The sequence below is a fragment of the Mobula hypostoma genome, chromosome 11 (genome assembly GCF_963921235.1).
Source record: "Mobula hypostoma chromosome 11, sMobHyp1.1, whole genome shotgun sequence".
In the NCBI taxonomy this organism is placed as follows: Eukaryota; Metazoa; Chordata; class Chondrichthyes; order Myliobatiformes; family Myliobatidae; genus Mobula; species Mobula hypostoma.
Window position 1 is genome coordinate 83,510,892 of NC_086107.1, and position 20,245 is coordinate 83,531,136.

Consider the following 20,245-nt stretch of genomic DNA (forward strand, 5'->3'; position numbering starts at 1 on the left):
TTTCTCTCTCCCTCATCCCTCGTCCCTCCCGCTCCACAGATCTGGAGAAGAACCCAGATGGGGGTGGATGGGAATAGACGACCATGTGTCTGACACCGGGGGGGGGTTGAGGGGTGAGAGAACAGTGGTCCTGAGGAGGTGGTGAGGAGAGAGGACAGTGGCCTCAGTTGGGGGGGGGGTTTGTGGGGGAGAGGAGCCTGATACTAACGCCCAGTCCCATCAGTAATCTGTTCGGGAATCTGTTGTCTGGTACAGCCGCTGGATATTGGTGGATTCAGCATTTTTTTTTGTTTCCTTATTTCTGTTTTCCAGGAATTCTGTAGTCAGACTGTAGTGTCAGGAAACAATTAACTTACAGAGAAATATCATTTCCAGGTAGGGAGTTGGGGGGAGCAGAACGTTGGAGAGGGGGGAAGGCATGGGGGGGAGAGAGGAGGATATGAGGGGGAGAAGAGGTGGAGAGGGGGAAGAGGGAAGGGGAGAAGAGGGGAGGGGGAGAGGAGAGTGGGGAGAGGGACAGTGGGAAAAGGGAAGGGGAAGAGGGGGAGATGAGAGAAGGAGAGGCAAGTGAGTCAGCAGTGGATTGAGAGAGTTATGTGCTGAAGGGGGAAATGAGGGGTGTGGGATGTATTAGTGTCACATTGAGGGTTGTGGGTGCCCATATCTTTGTCTATGTCTCTCTGTATGTGTGTACCCCTTCTCTCTCCTGTGTGTGTGCCTCCCGTTCTGTGCGTGTATGTCTCTTTATGTGTGTGTGTGTCTGTGTCTGTCTCTCTCTATCTCTTTCTGCCTACTCTCTCTGGATCTATCTGCCTCTTTGTCTCTCTCTCACTCCCCCTCTCTCTGTACATCTGTGTGTGTGTATCTCTGTCTCTGTTTGTGTATGCACGTCTGTTTGTCTGTCTCTGTTGCCCCGACCCCACAGTGGAGCGCAGGGCTCTCCGGCCGTGCTTTAGGAAGTCCCCGTGCCGCGTGACGCGGGGTGGTGGGAGAGCAGTTCCACCCCCTCCCCCCGCCTGTGGTATTACAGGAGCGGGCTCCTCCCCGCCTGACATCAGAGACACAGACCCGGCTCTGTGAGTCACCAGCGCAGTCTGACAGCGGCAAACCGAACAGTCAGCTCTGGCACTGGGCAAGCGTGTGTGTGACAGAGAGACAAGAGAGAGGGTTAGAGGTGGGGAAAAGAGAGAATAGAGAGACAGAGTTAGTTTGTGTGAGAGGAGAAGAAGAGAGCGAGTGAAGGAGAAAGAGGAGAGAGAAAAGATGAGAAAGCAGATATAGGGAAATGGGTGAGAGAGAGAGTGACTGAGACAGAAGGGGAGAGAGAGAGAGAGGGGGGGGGGGAGTGTGGAAAAAGAGAAGTGACCAGGAGACTGTGGAGTGACGGAAAGATTCTTCGGCGGATGGACAGGAGAGAAGGAGCGATGAAGGGGGAGCTGATGGCCACCCTCGGGCTGTGCCTGGTCCTGTGTATGTCTGCCGCCCCGGTTGCACGCACCAAACGCGAGACGTCGCAGGGTGAGTTTGGCTGGACGTCCAGTCTATTGCCTCTCGGATCCGGGGAGGGAGAGAGGGAGGAACGGCAGAGATGGACGGAGAGAGAGGGAGAGGGAGAGGAGAGAGATGGTGAGGAAGGGAAGAGAGAAATGAGTTGGAAAGTGTTTGGGTTATGTGCATTTAGGTCACTTTGAGTTTGTGGATGTGTGTGCTGTAAGTCAGTGTGTCTGTGTTGGTGTCTGTCTGCCTGTCCAAGTCTCTGAATGTTGTGAAATTGCCCGAGTATATGTGCCTCCCCCACCCCCCAAGCGTGTGTGTATATGTATATTACTGCAGGTGTGGGTCAGTGTGTTTATTTGTGTGCTTGTCTGTGTGTGTGTTTGTCTGTGAGGAGGTAGTCTATGTCTGTGTATGTGTGATTTTGAGAGACAGTGTGTGAGACACACTCTGAGTGACATATCTACTTGATTATATGTGTGAGCGTGTGAGAGTGTGAGTGAGGGAGAGCAAGAGGGGTGGGGAGAGAGTGCGAAGACATTTGAGGGAGCGAGGGAGAGGGGAGATAAGGGGTGAGGGAGGGAGGGGTGTGGGGATGGAATGGGGTAGCTATTGGGGAGGGGGAGAGAGCAGAGTGGTGATGGGGGAGAGGGAGAGGGGATGGGAGAGGAGTCAGAGAGAGAGACAGACCACTGATTAATCTGGGACTTTCAGTTGCAACCTCTGTGAACGATTTGTATTTATGGATCATACCTCATAGATCCCAATGCACACAGTCTTAGTGAGCAGGCAAGGATGTGGTGAGTGGAGTACAGCAGATGGAGGGGAGGTGAAGGAGGGTCGAGACGATGATAAGAGAGGGCCGTGTTTGTTAATACACGTAGCACTTTGTCTGTGGCCTTCACTGGAAGATGGTTGGAATACAGAGGCCATTCTGCACCCTTAATCCACCAGACCCGGAGAACTGTGCCAGTCTCCGGCCCAGATATATTTGTCATGGAGGGAAGTGGCAAAGAGTCACCAGATCCCTGGTAAACTCTCGGGTGTGAAAGAGACAAGAACAATCTGCCGGGCAGAGGAGGTTTCCTCAAAATGAATGGAGGAGGGTATTGGGTGGCAGTGGGGATTTCGACAGACTGAATGGAAGGAGGGTGCCAAGGGTTTTATAACCGGAATGAGGTTAGCCATCCAGGATGGAGAAGGGGGAGATGTTTATTTAGAGGCGTTCTTTGGAATGTTTCCTCTCCGGGATGATTCATTCAAAGGATGTGGGCTTTACACAGGGTGTGCCCCCCAGTTACCACTTGAGCTGCTTCCTCGATCAGCCACTGTCCTGGGAGGGAGGGGGTGAAGGTCACCCCACATTGTGGTCAAGGATGGAATTCCAGGGCTTGTGACCCAGTGACCGTGAAGGGAGGGCGAAATATCTCCCTGCTGGATGGGGTGTGTGCTCGCAAAGTAACTCCCAAGGGGTCTGTGGGGCTCCCTGAGCCTTTGCCACCCTTGTTCTCCCGGGCTGGGTGGGCGGTGGGGGGGGGTGGGGGTGAGCGATTTGGGAGAGGCTGAGTACGGACCAGTTCTGGAGGTGGTAGTCTGCTGCGCCAATGCGCCAGTGGGTGGGGAGCCCAGTGAGTGGTCTGCTGTGTCAAGGTCAGTGTCGTGCTTCTCATGAGCTGGTAGACATGTGGCGAGTCTGTCCTGACCTGTAGATGGGGGAGGGGTAATGTGGTGGATGGGGAGTGTATGGACTAGCCCCACCTGGGTAAGTGAGGAGTGTCCCATTACACCTGTGACGATCCCTGTAGATAGGGGAGAGGTTCTGGAGAATCTGACAGTTCCTGCAGGACACCACAGTAGCATAGCTCAGGATATCGGAGCCCAGCGTCTCTGTAAGGAGATTCTGTACGTCCTCCTTCTTGAATGTGTGGGTTTTCGCCTGGTCTCTTACCCTTTTGTACTTCGATACGATAGGATAAGAGGCCCCTGGATAGGTACATGGAGCTTAGGAAAATAGAGGGCTATAGGTAACCCTGGGTAATTTCTAAAGTAAGTACATATTCAGCACAGCATTGTGGGCCGAAGGGCCTGTATTGTGCTGCAGGTTTTCTATGTTTCTATGTACTGGGTTGGTGAATCGCCCCGGATTAGGTTCGGATTAAATCAGGGTGGTTGGGGTTTCTGGGGCAGCGCGGCTCAGAAAGCCAGAAGGGCCTACCCCCTGTTGTATCGCTGAATAAATAAATATTTCTGATAGCACACCTCTTGGCCTCTGACCTGCTCTGGTATCCACATGGTGATGTGGCCACATCGGATCAGTCTGTGGTCAGTGGTAAGCGCCCAGGATATCGACAGAGTGAATCAGTGTGGGTGAGGTATTTTCTGTTGCTGGAGATGCTCAGGGCTGATCGTCGTCTGGGAGGAATGTTACTTGTCATCTACCAGGCCTGGAGATGTTCCAGGTTTTGGTGAATTTGGTTCTCAGAAAGTGGAGACACAGGTAGACACGCTAGCCTTCATTGGTTGGGGCACCTGTAGAGCTATAATTGAACACCCCGACTTCGATGGGCTTTGGCGAAACCACGCTTGGAGTACCGTGTGCCATTCTGGTCATCCAGCTCCGGGAAGGCTGAGATTAAGCTAGAAGGATGCAAGAAAGATTCACCAGGACGTTCTCGGGATTGGAGGGCTTGAGTTCTAGGGAGAGACTGGACAGGGCTGGGACTATTTTCCTTGGGGTGAAGGAGGTGGGGAATGACCTGACAGAGGTTTATTAAACCACGAAGAGTGAAGATTAGAAGTGTGGTCACAGCGGAAGGTAGGACCCAGGTTTAAGGTGAGAGGGGAAAGATTTAAAGGGGAAGGTTTTTCACACAGAGGGCGGTGGGGATATGGAACGAGCTGCCAGAGGCGGCTACAATTAAAACACATGCACAGTACATGGATAGGAAAGGTTGAGGGAGATACAGATCAAACACATGCCAGTGGGATGCACTGATTTGGGAATGTGGTCAGCAGGACGAGTTGGGCTGAAGGGCCTTTATCTGTGATGTGTGACTCTGGGAGTGCGGCCTGGACTCTTACAGAGAAGGGAACATAGAACAGCACTGCACAGGAACACTGATGTTGTACCAAACTAATTAAACTAGTAATTAAGTGCCTAACTAAAGTAATCCCTTCTGCCTACAGATTGTCCACACCCCTCCATTCCCTGCACGTCCATGTGCTGATCTGAGAGCCTCTGATACACGTCGATTCTATCTGCCAGCCCACCACTCCCGGCAGCACATTCCAGGCTCCCACCACTCTCTGTGTAAAAGAAATCTCGCACCGTACTTCCCCTTTGAAGTGAACCCCCCTCGCCTTAAATGCATGCCCTCTGGTATTAGACATTCCGACCCTGGGGAGAAAAGATACCAGCTGTCTACTCTATCTTTACCTCTCATAATCTTATCAGATTTCTGAACAGTCTCCGAACCCATGAACACAACCTTGCTCTTTCTCTTTTGCGTTATTTTTTAAAAATTGTAACTTGTAGTAATTTTTATCTTCTGCACTGTACCTGGTGCCACAAAACAGCAACGTTCATGACGTTTATTAGTGAGAATGGACCAGACTCAGATTCCACATCTCTATCAGGGTTCACCTCAGCCTCTGTCACTCCAGAGAAAGTTTATCTGACCTCTCCTCACACCAGGCAACATCCTGGTGGAACCTCTCCTGCACCCTCTCCAAGGCTCCCCATACGCTTCCTGTAATGAAGCGACCAAAACTCATTGTAGTACTCCAGGTTTAGCATGACCAGAGTTTTATAAAGCTGCAACGTAATTTCCTATCTCTTGAAATCAGTGCCTCGACTGATAAAGCCAAGCGTGTCGAACGCCTTCTTCACTGCCCTTGTCAACCTGTGCAGTTACTTTCAGGGAACTGTGGACTTGCACTGCAAGATCCCTCTGTACATTGATGCCGTTAAGGGAACTGCCGTTTACCGTCTATAGTCTGATAGATAGAAGGGAAATCAAGGGCCATGGAGTTTTAGCAAAAGGACGTGGCCTTCTGAGATGGGAAGAGCAGCAACTGAGAGGCAGGTTGACGTCTGTGATATTCACATTTCAGAGAAGAGTTGTGGTGAGACCATATCTTACTCGATGCTAAGACAGATCTGCCCTTCCTGCCGCAGACACAATGCTTTGTCAGAGGAACGTAACTCCCCGGACTGATGAAGAGCATGAAAAGAGGCCCATATATTACATCAGCTGTTTACCCGGAACTCCTGTTGAGTTAGGCAGCTTTTCCCCACACGGGACCCCTGTTACAGAGGAAATCTCTCCCCCATTACCCTGTTACACAGGGAGTCTCTCTCCCATTACCCCATTACAGAGGGAATCTCACCCCCATTACCCCGTTACACAGGGAGTTTCTCTCCCATTACCCCATTACAGAGGGAATCTCACCCCCATTACCCCGTCACAGAGGGCGTTTCTCTCCCATTACCCCTGTTACAGAGGAAATCTCTCCCCCATTACCCCGTTACACAGGGAGTCTCTCTCCCATTACCCCATTACAGAGGGAATCTCTCCCCCATTACCCCGTTACAGAGGGCGTTTCTCTCCCATTACCCCTGTTACAGAGGAAATCTCTCCCCCATTACCCCGTTACACAGGGAGTCTCTCTCCCATTACCCCCATTACACAGGGAGTTTCTCTCCCATTACCCCTGTTACAGAGGAAATCTCTCCCCCATTACCCCGTTACAGAGGAAATCTCTCCCCCATTACCCGTTACAGAGGAAATCTCTCCCCCATTACCCCGTTACACAGGGAGTCTCTCTCCCATTACCCCTGTTACAGAGGGCGTTTCTCTCCCATTACCGCTGTTACAGAGGAAATCTCTCCCCCATTACCCCTGTTACACAGGGAGTCTCTCTCCCATTACTGCTGTTACAGAGGAAATCTCTCCCTCATTACCCCTGTTACAGGGGGAGTCTCTCCCCATTACCCCGTTACACAGGGAGTCTCTCCCATTACCCCATTACAGAGGGAATCTCACCCCCATTACCCCATTACAGAGGGTGTTTCTCTCCCATTACCCCTGTTACAGAGGAAATCTCTCCCCCATTACCCCTGTTACAGAGGGTGTTTTTCTCCCATTACCCCTGTTACAGAGGGAATCTCACCCCCATTACCCCGTTACACAGGGAGTCTCTCTCCCATTACCCCTGTTACAGAGGGCGTTTCTCTCCCATTACCCCATGACAGAGGGCGTTTCTCTCCCATTACCCCTGTTACAGAGGGAATCTCACCCCCATCACCCCGTTACACAGGGAGTCTCTTCTCTGAGGGAAAGATGGGGCACAGAGTTGTTCTCTGGCATCGTCTGTTTCTCGGACACCTGTGAAAAGGTTTGTTTATCCCCTGGTTTCGGAAAAAGGTTCTGGGAACCCTCCTTTCCCAGAAACGCCACACCTAGGCTGAACAAGTTGGGAGCTGCTATCTGCAATAAAATCAAGTTCCTGCTTCCTCCTCCTATTCCTCACTGTGCTTGGAAATTGCCTCTCAGGTCTTCCCGAAAATCCCACCTCCCACCTCCCCCCTCCCAGTGTCCCTCCTAGGCTCCGCCCGAGTCTTACCCTACACGGGACTGTCCCTCCTTCCTGTACACACTTGCACACACCTCTCATACATGATCACACAGAGGGAGGGAGGGAGAGAGAGACAGAGAGAGAGAGAGAGAGTAAAAACAGGAACAGAGATAGAGACAGAGAGAGAGAGACAGATAAATATTTCTCACATACAGAGACACAGGTCTGATACACAGACGCTCATACACACATACACACAGAAACACGCACATACACACGCGTCTCTCACACATGCCCCCACAGAGACAGAGAGAGAGAGACACACACACTCACACAGAAAAACACACACACACACACACACACACACACACACACACAGATAAAGACACACAATCATGCGCATGTGTCCGCACACACACACACACACACACACACAGATAGAGACACACAATCATGCGCATGTGTCTGCGCATACGCACACATACACACACACACACAGACACACACACACACACACACACACACACACACGTACTTTCTCTCTCTCCCCTCATACACACACATACAGATGCACACAGATACATACTCTTACAGACCCACACATTCTGGCATGTAGACACACACACCTACACATATAGTAGTTGGACACACACAGGTTTAATTAAGGTAAGAGACGAGTTAAAGGGGAATTGAGGGGAAGCTTTAACACAGAGAGTGATTGATCTCTGGAATGTGCTGCCTGTCAGAGGTGGTAGAATCACTTACAGTCACATTGTCAAAGAAGCATTTAGAGCAATTGAAAGGCACACATATTCTGCTGAATCATCCCTTTGATTTCTGCAGCAAAAGAACCTCTGCACATCTTAGTTCTGGGGAGCTCAGTATCTGAGACTTCCGGATTCAGAGAAATCTGCCCAGAATTGAAAATAACATTTGATCTTATGATAATGAGCTGAGAATACATGACCTTGTAGATTGGAGATAGCAGTGTGTCGAACGTAACATTCCGTGGGAGGACAGGATGTGACGTCCAGACCCAGTAGTTGGGTGGGAGAAGGAAGATTCTTGGTTTGATCTGTCTGTGACCTCTGACCTCTGCTGTTCCTCAGGATGTGCCACCGATCAGTTCTGGAACGAGGACCTTTCAAAGTGCCTGGACTGCAGTCTCTGTGAAAAACAGACAAACACACCAGGGTGTGATGCTTGCCCGAAGAGTAAGTCTCTCCCTCCACCCCCAAACCCCTGCCCCTCACCCACAGAGTCATACGGCCCAAATGGAACACGCCAACCAATCTAATCTGTTCCCATTTGCCCACTCTGGCCTGTATCCCTCTGAACTGTTCCCATCCCTGTGACTGCCCAAGTACCTGGCTCAATCACCATGTTCCATGTCCCCACCAACCACTGGGTGAAAAAGTTGTCTTTCAGGTCCCTGATAAATCTCTCCCCTCTCACGCAGGGAGCATTGAACAGTACAGGCCCTTCAGCCCACAATCTAACCCTTCCCTCGCACATAATCCTCCGTTTTTCTTTCATCCATGTGCCAATCTAAGAGTCTCATAAATATCCCTAATGTATTTGCCTCTACCATCACTACTGCCAGCACATTCCACACACCCACCACTCTCTTCTGTAAAAAAAACTAGGTCTGACATCCCTTTATAACAGGGCTCCCCAAACTTTCTTATACCATTGGCCCCTACCATTAACCGAGGGGTCTGTGGCCTCGAGGTTGGGAAACCCAAGCCCCTACCTTTATCTGAGGGGTCTGAGGACCCCAGGCTGGGAACCCCTGCTCCATTTGTTCCTCTAATCACCTCAGTTATGCGCCCTGGTGCTCTGGGAAGAAGTCTCTGGTTGTCCACTCTGTCCATGCCTCATATCATCTTTTGAACCTCTACCAGGTCACCTTTCATTTTCCTTCGCTGTGAAGAGGAAAGTCTTATCTCGCTCAACCTTCCTTTATAAGACGTGCTCTCTGATCCAAGCAGCATCCTGTTAAATCTTTGCAGCCTCCCTAAAGCTTACGCATCCTTATAATGAGGCAACCAAGGCTGAACCTTAAACCTGTGTCCTCTGGTTCTTGATTCCCCTCCCCTGGGGGGTGGGAAGACTGCCTGCATTCACCCTATCTATGCTACTTATGGCTGTGCATACCTTTGTACGGTTACCCCCTACACGCCCCCCACAGCCTCCTACGCTCCAAGGAATAAAGTCCCAACTTCTCTTCTTAACTTACTCTCAAGTCTGAACAACATCCTCGTAAATCATGGGCCGTTCAGAAATCTGATGGAGGGGAAGAAGCAGTTCCTAAATCACTGAGTGTGCATCTTCAGACTCCTGCCCCTCCTCCCTGATGGTAGCAATGAGAAGAGTGTCCTTAATGATGGACGTCACCTTCTTGGGGCATCACCTGGTGAAGTTGTCCTTGCTGGTGGGAGGGTTGTGTCTGTGATGGAGCTGGGTGAATCTGCAACTTCTTGCAATCCTGTGCATTGGAGCCCCCGTACCACACAGTGATGCAGGCAGTCAGAATGTTCTCCAAAGTACATCTGTAGAAATTTGCTAGAGTCCGTCGGTGATAGATCAAATCTTCTCAAACTCCTACGTGATGAGAGGAAATGGAATTAGCTTGGTCAGCATGGACAAGGATAGGCTGAAGGACCTTTTAACATGCTGTACGACTCTCTGACCCTGGCACACAACATGAGGCCAGAAAACCATCAGATACAGAAGCAGAATTAGGCCTTTCAGCCCATCAAGTCTGACCCAGCATTCCAACACAGCTAAGTTTTTTCCAGTCCCATTCTCCCACCTTATCCCTGAAACTAACTTTCTTAGTAACCAAAACCTCATCAGTCTCTGTTTTCAACGGCCAGATGGCCTACTCCTGCTCCTATTTCTTAAGGTCAATACACCCAATGCCCCGAAAGTCTTCAGTGGCAATAATTTCCACAAATTCACCAGTCCTCCTGAATGCATCTCAAATTGGAACTGTCTGGCCTGTGACTGCAAGAAAGCACAGAGAGCTCAGCACATCACAGAAACCAGCCTCCCCTCCATGGAGTCTGTCCACACTTCTTGCTGCCTCATTAAATCAGCCGATGTAATCAAAGACCCCACCCAGTTCTCCCTTCTCCCCTCTCCTAGAAGGTACAAAAGTCTGAGAGCATGTCCCACCTGGTTCAAGGACATCTTCTGTCAGACTCTTGTATGATAAGATGGATCCTCAACCTCACAATCTGCCTCTTTATGACCTTGCACCTTATTGCCTGCCTGCACTGCACTTTCTCTGTAACTGTAGCTATTTATTTTATTTCTTCGCTTGTTTGTCTATTTAGAGATCCCGCATGGGATAGACCCTTCTGGCCCTTCGAGCCTCACTGCCCCGTGACTCCCAAATGAACCCTAGCCTAATCACGGGACAGTTTACAATGACCAATTCACCTACCAGCCTGTACCCTTGGAATGTGGGAGGAGACCAGAGCACCCTGTGAAAGCCATGTGATCACGGGGAGAACGTCCAAACTCCTCACGAACAGCGGTGGGAATTGAACCTGGGTCGTTGGTACTGTAAAGCGTTGTGCTAACCCTATGCGACTGTACCATCCCTATTCTGCACTCTGATACTGTTCTAACTTGTACTACCTCAATGCACTGTGTAATGATCTGATCTGTTTGAAAAACACAAACTTTTCAGTGTACATATCTCAGTATGCATAACAATAACATACTATTATCAATAAGAAATTCCTTCTCGTCTCCTTTCTAAAGGGATGTCGCTTCACCCTGAGGCTGCAAACCCCAGACTCTTCCACTGATGAAACATCCTCTCCATGTCTGTCCTGTCTGAATCTTTCAGTATCCGGAAGATTTCAATGAGATCCCCTCTCTCATCCTTCTGAACTCGATTGTACAGACCCAGAGATATCTAACACTCCTTGCAAGTTAAACCTTTCATTCCAGTGAACCTCCTCTGCACCACCTCCAATGCCAGCATATCTTTTCTTAGACATGGGGCCCAAAAATACTCACTATATAAGTGAGGTCTGACCAAAGCCTTATAAAGCCTCCACTATATCTCCTCGCCTGTACACCTGAATCCACTTGCAATAAAGGCCAACTCTGCACTCGTAAACTTGGTCAAAAATCTCTGAGCAAGGGTCACTGAGTGTATTCTTTGCTTTTATTAAAGCGTGCGAAGACGGGAAGTTCTGGAACAATGACAACCAGCAGTGCATTTCATGTGAGATATGCAAGTCGCAGCCAAAAACTCCGCAGTGCAACTTGTGCAAAATAGGTAAGGATCAGCAAGTGAGAGCGAGAGACAGATAACAGATCTCCCTCTGTGAGAGAGGGACTGAGACACTGGTCAGTGTACAGATCTCCCCCTGAGAGAGAGGGACTGAGACACTGATCAGTGTACAGATCTCCCTCTGAGAGAGAGGGACTGAGACACTGGTCAGTGTACAGATCTCCCCCTGAGAGAGACAGACTTAGAGACACTGGTCAGTGTACAGATCTCCCCCTGGGAGAGCGGGACTGAGAGACACTGGTCAGTGTACAGATCTCCCCCTGAGAGAGAGGGACTGAGAGACACCGGTCAGTGTACAGATCTCCCCCTGAGAGAGAGGGACAGAGAGACATCGGTCAGTGTATAGATCTCCCCTGAGGGAGGGGGGCTGAGAGACACCGGTCAGTGTACAGATCCCCCCCTGAGAAATGGACTGAGAGACATTGGTCAGTGAGGGAGGGGTGGTGAGGAGGGAGCACCACACTCACATTCCAAATTCTTCTGCCTTTTTGACAGCATACCCAACAACAGAGCCAGAAGTGAATTTGGATTTGCCGCTATGGATTTGGATAGTGATCATATTAGTGTTTGTTGTGTCTGTGCCGATTGGCCTGGCCTGGTACAAATCCAAGGAATTTAACACATCAGCAGTGGCAAGTAAGTATGTCTCTTCCACATTACCCCTTTCACAGAGAGTGTCTCCCACATTACCCTGTCACAGAGAGTGTCTCCCACATTACCCCTTTCACAGAGAGTGTCTCCCACATTACCCTGTCACAGAGAGTGTCTCCCACATTACCCCTTTCACAGAGAGTGTCTCCCACATTACCCTGTCACAGAGAGTGTCTCCCATATTACCCTGTTATAGAGAGAGTGGCTCCCCCATCACCCCTGTTACAAGAGAGTCTCTCCCCCATTACTCAGTTATAGAGTCTGTCCCCCATAACCCGTCACAGGGTCTCTGCCCCTTTACCCCTGTTACAGAGAGTCTCTGTCCCTTTACCCCATTACAGAGAGAGTCTCTCCCCTTTTACCCCTGTTCCAGAGAGTCTCTGCCCCTTTACCCCTCTTACAGAGAGTCTCTCCCCTTTACCCCTGTTACAGAGAGAGACTCTGCCCCTTTACACCATTACAGAGAGTCTCTGCCCCTTTACTCTGTTAGAGAGAGTTTCTGCCCCTTTACCCCATTACAGAGAGTCTCTGCCCCTTTACCCCATTACAGAGAGTGTCTCTGCCCCTTTACCCCATTGCAGAGAGTCTCTGCCCCATTACCCCTGTTACAGAGAGTGTCTGCCCCTTTACCCCTGTTACAGAGAGTCTCTGCCCCTTTACCCTGTTAGAGAGAGTCTCTGCCCCTTTACCCCTGTTACAGAGAGAGTCTCTGCCCCTTTACCCCATTGCAGAGAGTCTCTGCCCCATTACCCCTGTTACAGAGAGTGTCTGCCCCTTTACCCTGTTAGAGAGAGTCTCTGCCCCTTTACCCCTGTTACAGAGAGTCTACCCCTTTACCCCTGTTACAGAGAAAGTCTCTGCCCCATTACCCCTGTTACAGAGAGAGTCTCTGCCCCTTTACCCCATTACAGAGTCTCTGCTCCTTTACCCTGTTACAGAGAGTCTCTGCCCCTTTACCCCTGTTACAGAGAGAGTCTGCCCCTTTACCCCGTTACAGAGAGTCTCTGCCCCTTTACCCCTGTTACAGAGAGTCTACCCCTTTACCCCATTACAGAGAGAGTCTCTGCCCCATTACCCCTGTTACAGAGAATCTCTCCCCTTTACCCCTGTTACAGAGAGTCTCTCCCCTTTACCCCTGTTAGAGAGAGTCTCTGCCCCTTTACGCCATTACAGAGAGTTTCTGCCCCTTTTACCCCATTACAGAGAGAGTCTCTGCCCCTTTACCCCGGTTACAGAGAGAGTATCTGCCCATTTACCCCATTACAGAGGGTCTCTCCCCTTTACCCTATTACAGAGAGTCTCTGCCCCTTTACCCCATTACAGAGGGAGTGTCTGCTCCTTTACCCCGTTACAGAGGGAGTCTCTCCCATATTACCACAAGACCAGATGATATGAGAGCAGAATCCTACCATTCAGCCCATCGATTACTCTCTGCCACTCCATCACGGCTGATCCATCAACCCTGTCAAAAACATTCTCCTGCCTTCTCCTCGTAACATTTGATGCCCAGATGAATCAACTGCTACTTTAAATATACTCAATGCACAGCCATTTGTGGCATTGACTTCCACAGATTCACCATCATCTGGCTAAAGAAATTTTTACTCATCTCCATTCTAAATGGACGCCTCTCAATTCTGAGGTTGTGCTCTCTGATCCTAGACTCTCCAGCTATAGGAATCATCCTCTCCCCATCCACTCTACACAGACCTTCCAATATTCAACAAGTTTTAGTGAGATTCCCCTCATTCTTCTAAACTCCAGCGAGTACAGACCCAGAGCCATCAAAAGCTCCTCAAATTTTAACCCTTTCATCTCTGGAATCATCCTTGTGAATCTCCTCTGGACCCTCTCCAATGCCAGGACATCCTTTTTTTGATAAGGGGCCCAAAATTGCTCTCAAAACTCGAAATGTACTCTGACCAATGCCTTACCTGAGTATTACATCCTAGCTTTTGTATTCTAGTCCTCTGGAAATGAATACTAATGAAAATTTGCCTTCCCTACCACTGACTAAACCTGCAAGTTACTATTTAGGGAATCCTGTATGAGGGCTCCCAAGTCCCACAGCACCCCTAATTTCTGCATTTTCTCCCCACTTAGAAAATAGTCTACACTTTTATCCTTTGTGCCAAAATGCATGGCCGTGCACTTCCCGACACTGTATTCCATCCGCTTCTTCTTTGCTCATTTCCCAATCTGTCTTCGTCCTTCTGTTGCTTCCCAGCTTTCTCACCACTGCCTGCTGCTCCACCTATTTTCGTATCGTCTGCATACTTGGCCACAAAGCTATCAATTCTTTCATCCAAATCATGGACATGCAATCTAAAAAGAAGTGGTCTCAACACCAACCCCATGGAACACCACTAGTCACTGGCAGCCAATCAGAAAAGGTCCCCTTTATTCCCACTCTTTGCCTCCTGCCAGTCAGCCAATCTTCGATCCCTACTGGTACCTTTCCTGTCATATCATGGAATCTTATTTTGCTAAGCAGCCTCATGTGTGGCACCTTGCCAACGGCCTTCTGAAAATCCAAGTACCCAACATCCACTGGTTCTCCTTTGTCTGTCTACTTGTTATTTCTTCCAAGAATTCCAACAGATTTGTTAGGCAAGATTTGCCCTTGAAAAAACCATGCTGACTTTGGCCTATTTTATCCTGTGCTTCCAGGTACCCTGAAACCTCATTCTTAATAATAGATTCCAACATCTTCCCAACCACTGAAGTCAGGCTAACTGGCCTATAATTTCCTTTATTTCTGTCTCCTTCTTTCTTAAAGATGGAGTGACATTTGCAATTTTCCAGTCCTCAGGAAGTATTCCAGAATCTTGTGATTGTTGAAAGAATCATTATTAATACCTCCACAATCTCTTCAGCCACCTCTTTCAGAACCCTGGTGTGTAGTCCATCTGGTCCAGGTGACTTAGCTACCTTCAAACCTTTCAGCTTCCAAGTACCTTCTCCTTAGTAATAGCAATGGCACTGTCTTCTGCCACCTGACCTTCTCTCATTTCTGACATACTAGTAGTGTCTTCCACATTGAAGAGTGGCGCAAAATAGTTACTAAGTTCGTCCGCCATTTCTTTGTCCCTCATTACTACCTCTCCAGCGTAATTTTCCAGTGGTCCGATATACCCTCTCATCTCTCTTTTAAACTTGATATATCTGGAAAAAATGCCTATCCTCTTTTATATTATTGGCTAGCTTCCCTTCATATTTCATCTGTTCTCTTTTTATGACTTTTTGTTGCCTTCTTAAAGCTCCCCAGTCTCCTAACTTTCCACTAATTTTTGATATATTATGTACTTTATGTTGTCTTTGACTTCCCATGTCGACAATGGTTGCCTCATCCTTCTATTGGAATATTTCTTCACCTTTGGGATGTATCTTACCTGCACCTTCTGAATTTCTCCCAGAAACTCCAGCCGTTGTTGTTCTGCCATCATCCCTGCTATCTCCTCTTCCATTCAACCTAGGCAGTTTCTCTTTACTCCACTGTAATACTGATACATCTGACTTCAGCTTCTCCCTCTCAAATTGCAGGGTGAAGTCTGTCATATTATGCTCACTGTCTCTGAAGGGTTCCTCTTCTGTAAGCTTCTTAATCTAATCTGTGTTTTTACAGAGGGAGTCACTCCCCCAATACCCTGTAATAGAGAGAAGCTTGCCCCCATTACCCCTGTTACAGAGAGAGTCTCTCACACATAACCCTGTTACAGGGAGAGTCTCTCACACATAACCCTGTTACAGAGAGAGTCTCTCTCCTATTACACCTAGTACAGAGAGAGTCTCTCCACCATTACCCTGGTTCCAGTGGGAGCCTGTCCCCATTAACCCTGTTACAGAGGGAATGTTTCACCCATTAGCCCTGTTATGAAGGGAGTTACTCCCCACTGTGGTCCTTGTTTTGAATGGAGTGTCTCTGCCTTGTGTTTTCCTGAGGTTTCTCTAACTCAGACCTGTCTCTTCCTACCTCAGAGCCTGTCCAGGAGATCGGGACCGCGGATGCACCAAACCAACACATGTTGGCCTCTGACTGAGGGTAACTTTCCCTTTGTGAGGGCTGGGTGCTGGGGTGGGGTTGTTGGGTGGAGATGAGGAGCTACGGGATGTTCCAACACTGAGGAGGCTCAGGATTGATGAATGGAGAGGGACTGAAGGGAACGAGGGGGAGGTGGTGAGGAAAGAAGGGTAGAAGAAGGGGTATGGAGAACAGGATGGAGGAATGGAATGAAGCAGGGATGTAGGGGAAGGAAGGTATGTGATGGAGTGGAGGTGAAGGGGAGGGGACGTATGGAATGGAGTGGAGGCAAAGGGGAGGGGAGGTATGGAATGGAGTGGAGGTGAAGGAGCGGGAGGTATGGAATGGAGGGAAGTTGAAGGGGAGGGGAGGTATGGAATGGAGTGGAGGCAAAGGGGAGGGAGGAATGGAATGGAGGTGAAGGGGAGGGAGGAATGAAGTGGAGGAGAATGGGAGGGAGGAATAGAATGGAGTGGAGGGGAAGGAGTAGGAGGAATGGAATGGAGTGGAGGTGAAGGGGAGGGGAGGTAAGGAATGGAATGGAGGTGAAGGGGAGGGGAGGAATGGAATGGAATGGAGGTGAAGGGGAGGGAGGTATGGAATGGAGTGGAGGTGAAGGGGAGGGAGGAATGGAATGGAGGTGAAGGGGAGGGGAGGAATGGAATGGAATGGAGGTGAAGGGGAGGGGAGGTGTGGGATGGAATGGAGGTGAAGGGGAGGGGAGGAATGGAATGGAGAGGAGGTGAAGGGGAGGGGAGGTGTGGGATGGAATGGAGGTGAAGGGAGGGGAGGAATGGAATGGAGTGGAGGTGAAGGGGAGGGGAGGTGTGGGATGGAGTGGAGGTGAAGGGGAGGGTGGAATGGAATGGAATGGAGGTGAAGGGAGGGGAGGTGTGGGATGGAATGGAGATGAAGGGAGGGGAAGTGTGGGATGGAGTGGAGGTGAAGGGGAGGGGAGGTGTGGGATGGAGTGGAGGTGAAGGGGAGGGAGTGGATTGGAACAGACATGCACACAAATAAACACGCTGACTCACGCCTGCACACATCTCCATCTCCTTTCCCACTCCCTCCCCTGCCTCCATTCCTCGCTCCGTCATCCTCTCCTCCCTATATGCCCGTCTCCATCCCTATTACCCTCTCCCTCCCCCCGCACGGCTTCCCCTCCTTCCGCTCACTTCTCCGACTTTCCTCAGTCACCACTGCCCCCTAGTGTTGTATTCATCCTGGCAATTCAACTGCTGCTTGTCCTCTCTCACCCATTCTACCCCCTATTCATGTAAGACCAACTCCATCCCCACCCTCCCAGTCCCACTCACTCCACCTGCATGACAGCCTCCCCATCTCTCTTGCCCCCCTCCACCCCCACTACCTCCTTAACCCTCTCCCTCCCCTAACACCTCCCCATCAATGTAACCCTTTCCCTGCCCTATGCACCTCCCATTCACAGTGACGTCCTCCTCCTGCGCCCCTCCCAGTCTTCATGATGTCTCCTCCTGATCTCCTCTACAGCTTTACCACCTCTGCGACCTCCTCCCTCCCCTACATGCCTCCCCGTCTCCATGATTCCCACCCTTCTCTGTCACTGTCATCCACAACTCTCCCCTGCACCCCTACCCGTCTCCATAACATCCCCCCTCCACAGCATACCCAGCACCACTGTCTCGGTGGTCACCTGAACCTTGTCCCCCGCATATCTGACCTCACTCGTGCTCTGCTCTTTCAGACGAGGTTTGATTCTGTGATGTGGTTTATTGATGCTTAATTGTCTGTTCCCAACTCTTTGATTCTAGGTTCCTGCAATGCTCTCCTGTCCTCTCGTCTGTGTGTGTTTGTTTGTGAGACGCCTCATCGTGAAGATCCACGTTCGTTGAGGATGTCACTGTTCGGGAGAAGAGATTAGCTTCCACTGTAGACTGAGAACTAGCTAAAAGTGCTATTCCACTCTCTCCAGGATCAGATGACACATCCAGACATACTTGTCTGAGCATCCGATTAACTTCAATAATCTGGATGACTTTCTGGCACCAGGCATTGGACACAACATCCTCTCCTTCCCCTTCGGGACCGGGCATTGGACACAACATCCTCTTCCTCCCCTTTTTGGGACCAGACATCTATCACACCATTTTCTCCATCCCCCCGCCCCCCCCAGGACTCTGTGTCAGACACAACGTTCTCTCTTCCTCCACCAGAACAAGGCACCAGACACATTGACCTCTCCCTCCACCCTCCAACCCTCTGGAACTGGACATCGCATGAACTGCCCTCTTTCTCCTCTCCTGGACCGAGGAAGCTTCAATTGGTTTTTGGCTCTGGGGGCATATGGCAGGATAATGTGGCGGGAGCCTCACGCTGTGTCTGACCCCAGGAATGTGTGATGGACCTTGTGGAGGGAGCTTCACTTTGCGTCTGACCTCAGGAGCATCTGATGGGATGGTGTGGAGGAAGCTTCACTATGTGTCTGATGCCAGGAGTGTATGATGGGACGGTGTGGAGGGAGCTTCACTCAGTGTCAGACCCCAGGATGTGTGATGGGACAGTGTGGAGGGAGCTTCACTCTGTGTCTGACCCTGGGAGTGTATGATGGGGCGATGTGGAGGGAGATTCACTCTGTGTCTGACCCCGGGAATGTTTGATGGGACAGTGCAGAGGGAGTCTCACTCTGTGTCTGACCCGTGTCCTGGGAGAGTGTAACATGTGGAGGGAGCTTCACTCTGTGTCTGACCCTGGGAGTGTGTGATGGGACAGCGTGGAGGGAGATTCACTCTGTGTCTGACCCCGGGAGTGTGTGATGGGACAGTGTGGAGGGAAATTCACTCTGTGTCTGACCCTGGGAGTGTGTATTGGGGCAATGCAGAGGGAGCTTCACTCTGTGTCTGACCCCGGGAATGTTTGATGGGACAGTGTGAAGGGAGCTTCACTCTGTGTCTGACCCTGGGAGTGTGTGATGGGACAATGCAGAGGGAGATTCACTCTGTGTCTGACCCCGGGTGTGTGTATTGGGGCAATGCAGAGGGAGCTTCACTCTGTGTCTGACCCACGCCCCGAGAAGATGTAACGGAGTAAAGGGATCTTTGTACCTAACCTGGGATAGTTTTAGTGGAGTTAATATTTTACAATCAGTGTTGTTTATTTATAATATTAAATAAAGACTTTGTTAAGAAATTTAGCTTCTTTCGTCCAAATCATTTTGAAGCTATTTCTGCCTACTTCCCGGCTTTCCAAATCATCTCCCCGTTCCACCATTCACAGTCCAGAGTTTTAGAAGTTCCAGCCAACATTTAACTGCCCTGAGTTGGGGCTAAGGGCTTGGGTGGAGAGCTCCCCTTCAGAGAGCACAGAAATGTATTGTATCCCAAGAGAGCAGACCCTCACTACATGACACAAAGGTCAGAAGAGCAGATGAAACTGTGGAGTGGCAGTCTCTGGCCGTGGCAGTGTTCTTGGACCACCTCAATACGTGAGGGTAGGACACACAACGTGGATGGTGGGAAGACTGAGGAACAGAGAGACATTGACGTACATGTCGAAGGATCCCTGAAGATGCCAGCACAGGTAGATGAGGTAGTGAACAAGGCCCCAGAGAGAATACTCCAGCACCCTGTCCAGGGCATGAGCGAGGCTGGGTCTGTTCTCCCTGGAGCAGGCGGGGCTGAAGGAGGAGACCGGAATGAGGTTTATAAGATTCCAAGAGGGGAACTTTCCTCTGTATCAGAGGCAGATAAATCTAGAGGGAAAGGGAGAGGAGACTGAAATAGTCTGAGGGAATCTTCTTCACCCGGAGAGAGGTGAGTACAGAGACTGCGGTGTAAGCAGAGCTAACGAGAGTGTTTCAGTGTAGGGCTACATGGCTCCCTGAAAATTGAGTTGCAAGTAAACGGGGCATTTTGGCACTCTGGCTTGAGTCAGTCAGGGCTCTCAGCACAGGAGTTAGGATGTAATGTTGCAGTTGTATGAGATGTTGATGAGACTGCACTGGGAGTTTTATGTTCTGTTTCAGTCGTCCAGCTGCAGGAAAGATGCCATTAAGTGCACAGAAGATTTACGAGGATGTTGTAAAGAGATCGGACTCTTTGCCACTTTATTCTTTGGAGTGTAGCAGACTGAGAGGACCTTATAGAGGTATATAAAACCAAGAGGGACAGAGGTAAAGTGAACGTGTACAGTCTTTTCCCCAGGGTTGGGGA

General features: G+C 50.0%; 1 protein-coding gene across 1 annotated transcript; it reads left to right on the forward strand.

The window, feature by feature from the left end:
• Positions 1–1,064: 1,064 nt before the first annotated feature.
• si:rp71-1c10.7 (tumor necrosis factor receptor superfamily member 1A) lies at positions 1,065–19,227 on the forward strand. Its single transcript, XM_063063269.1, has 6 exons — positions 1,065–1,518; positions 8,181–8,285; positions 11,267–11,371; positions 11,882–12,022; positions 16,016–16,079; positions 17,849–19,227. Exons 1-5 carry the CDS (start codon positions 1,404–1,406, stop codon positions 16,075–16,077), a joined length of 528 nt encoding a protein of 175 aa, XP_062919339.1. The 5' UTR covers positions 1,065–1,403; the 3' UTR covers positions 16,078–16,079; positions 17,849–19,227.
• The last annotated feature ends 1,018 nt before the right edge of the window (positions 19,228–20,245 follow it).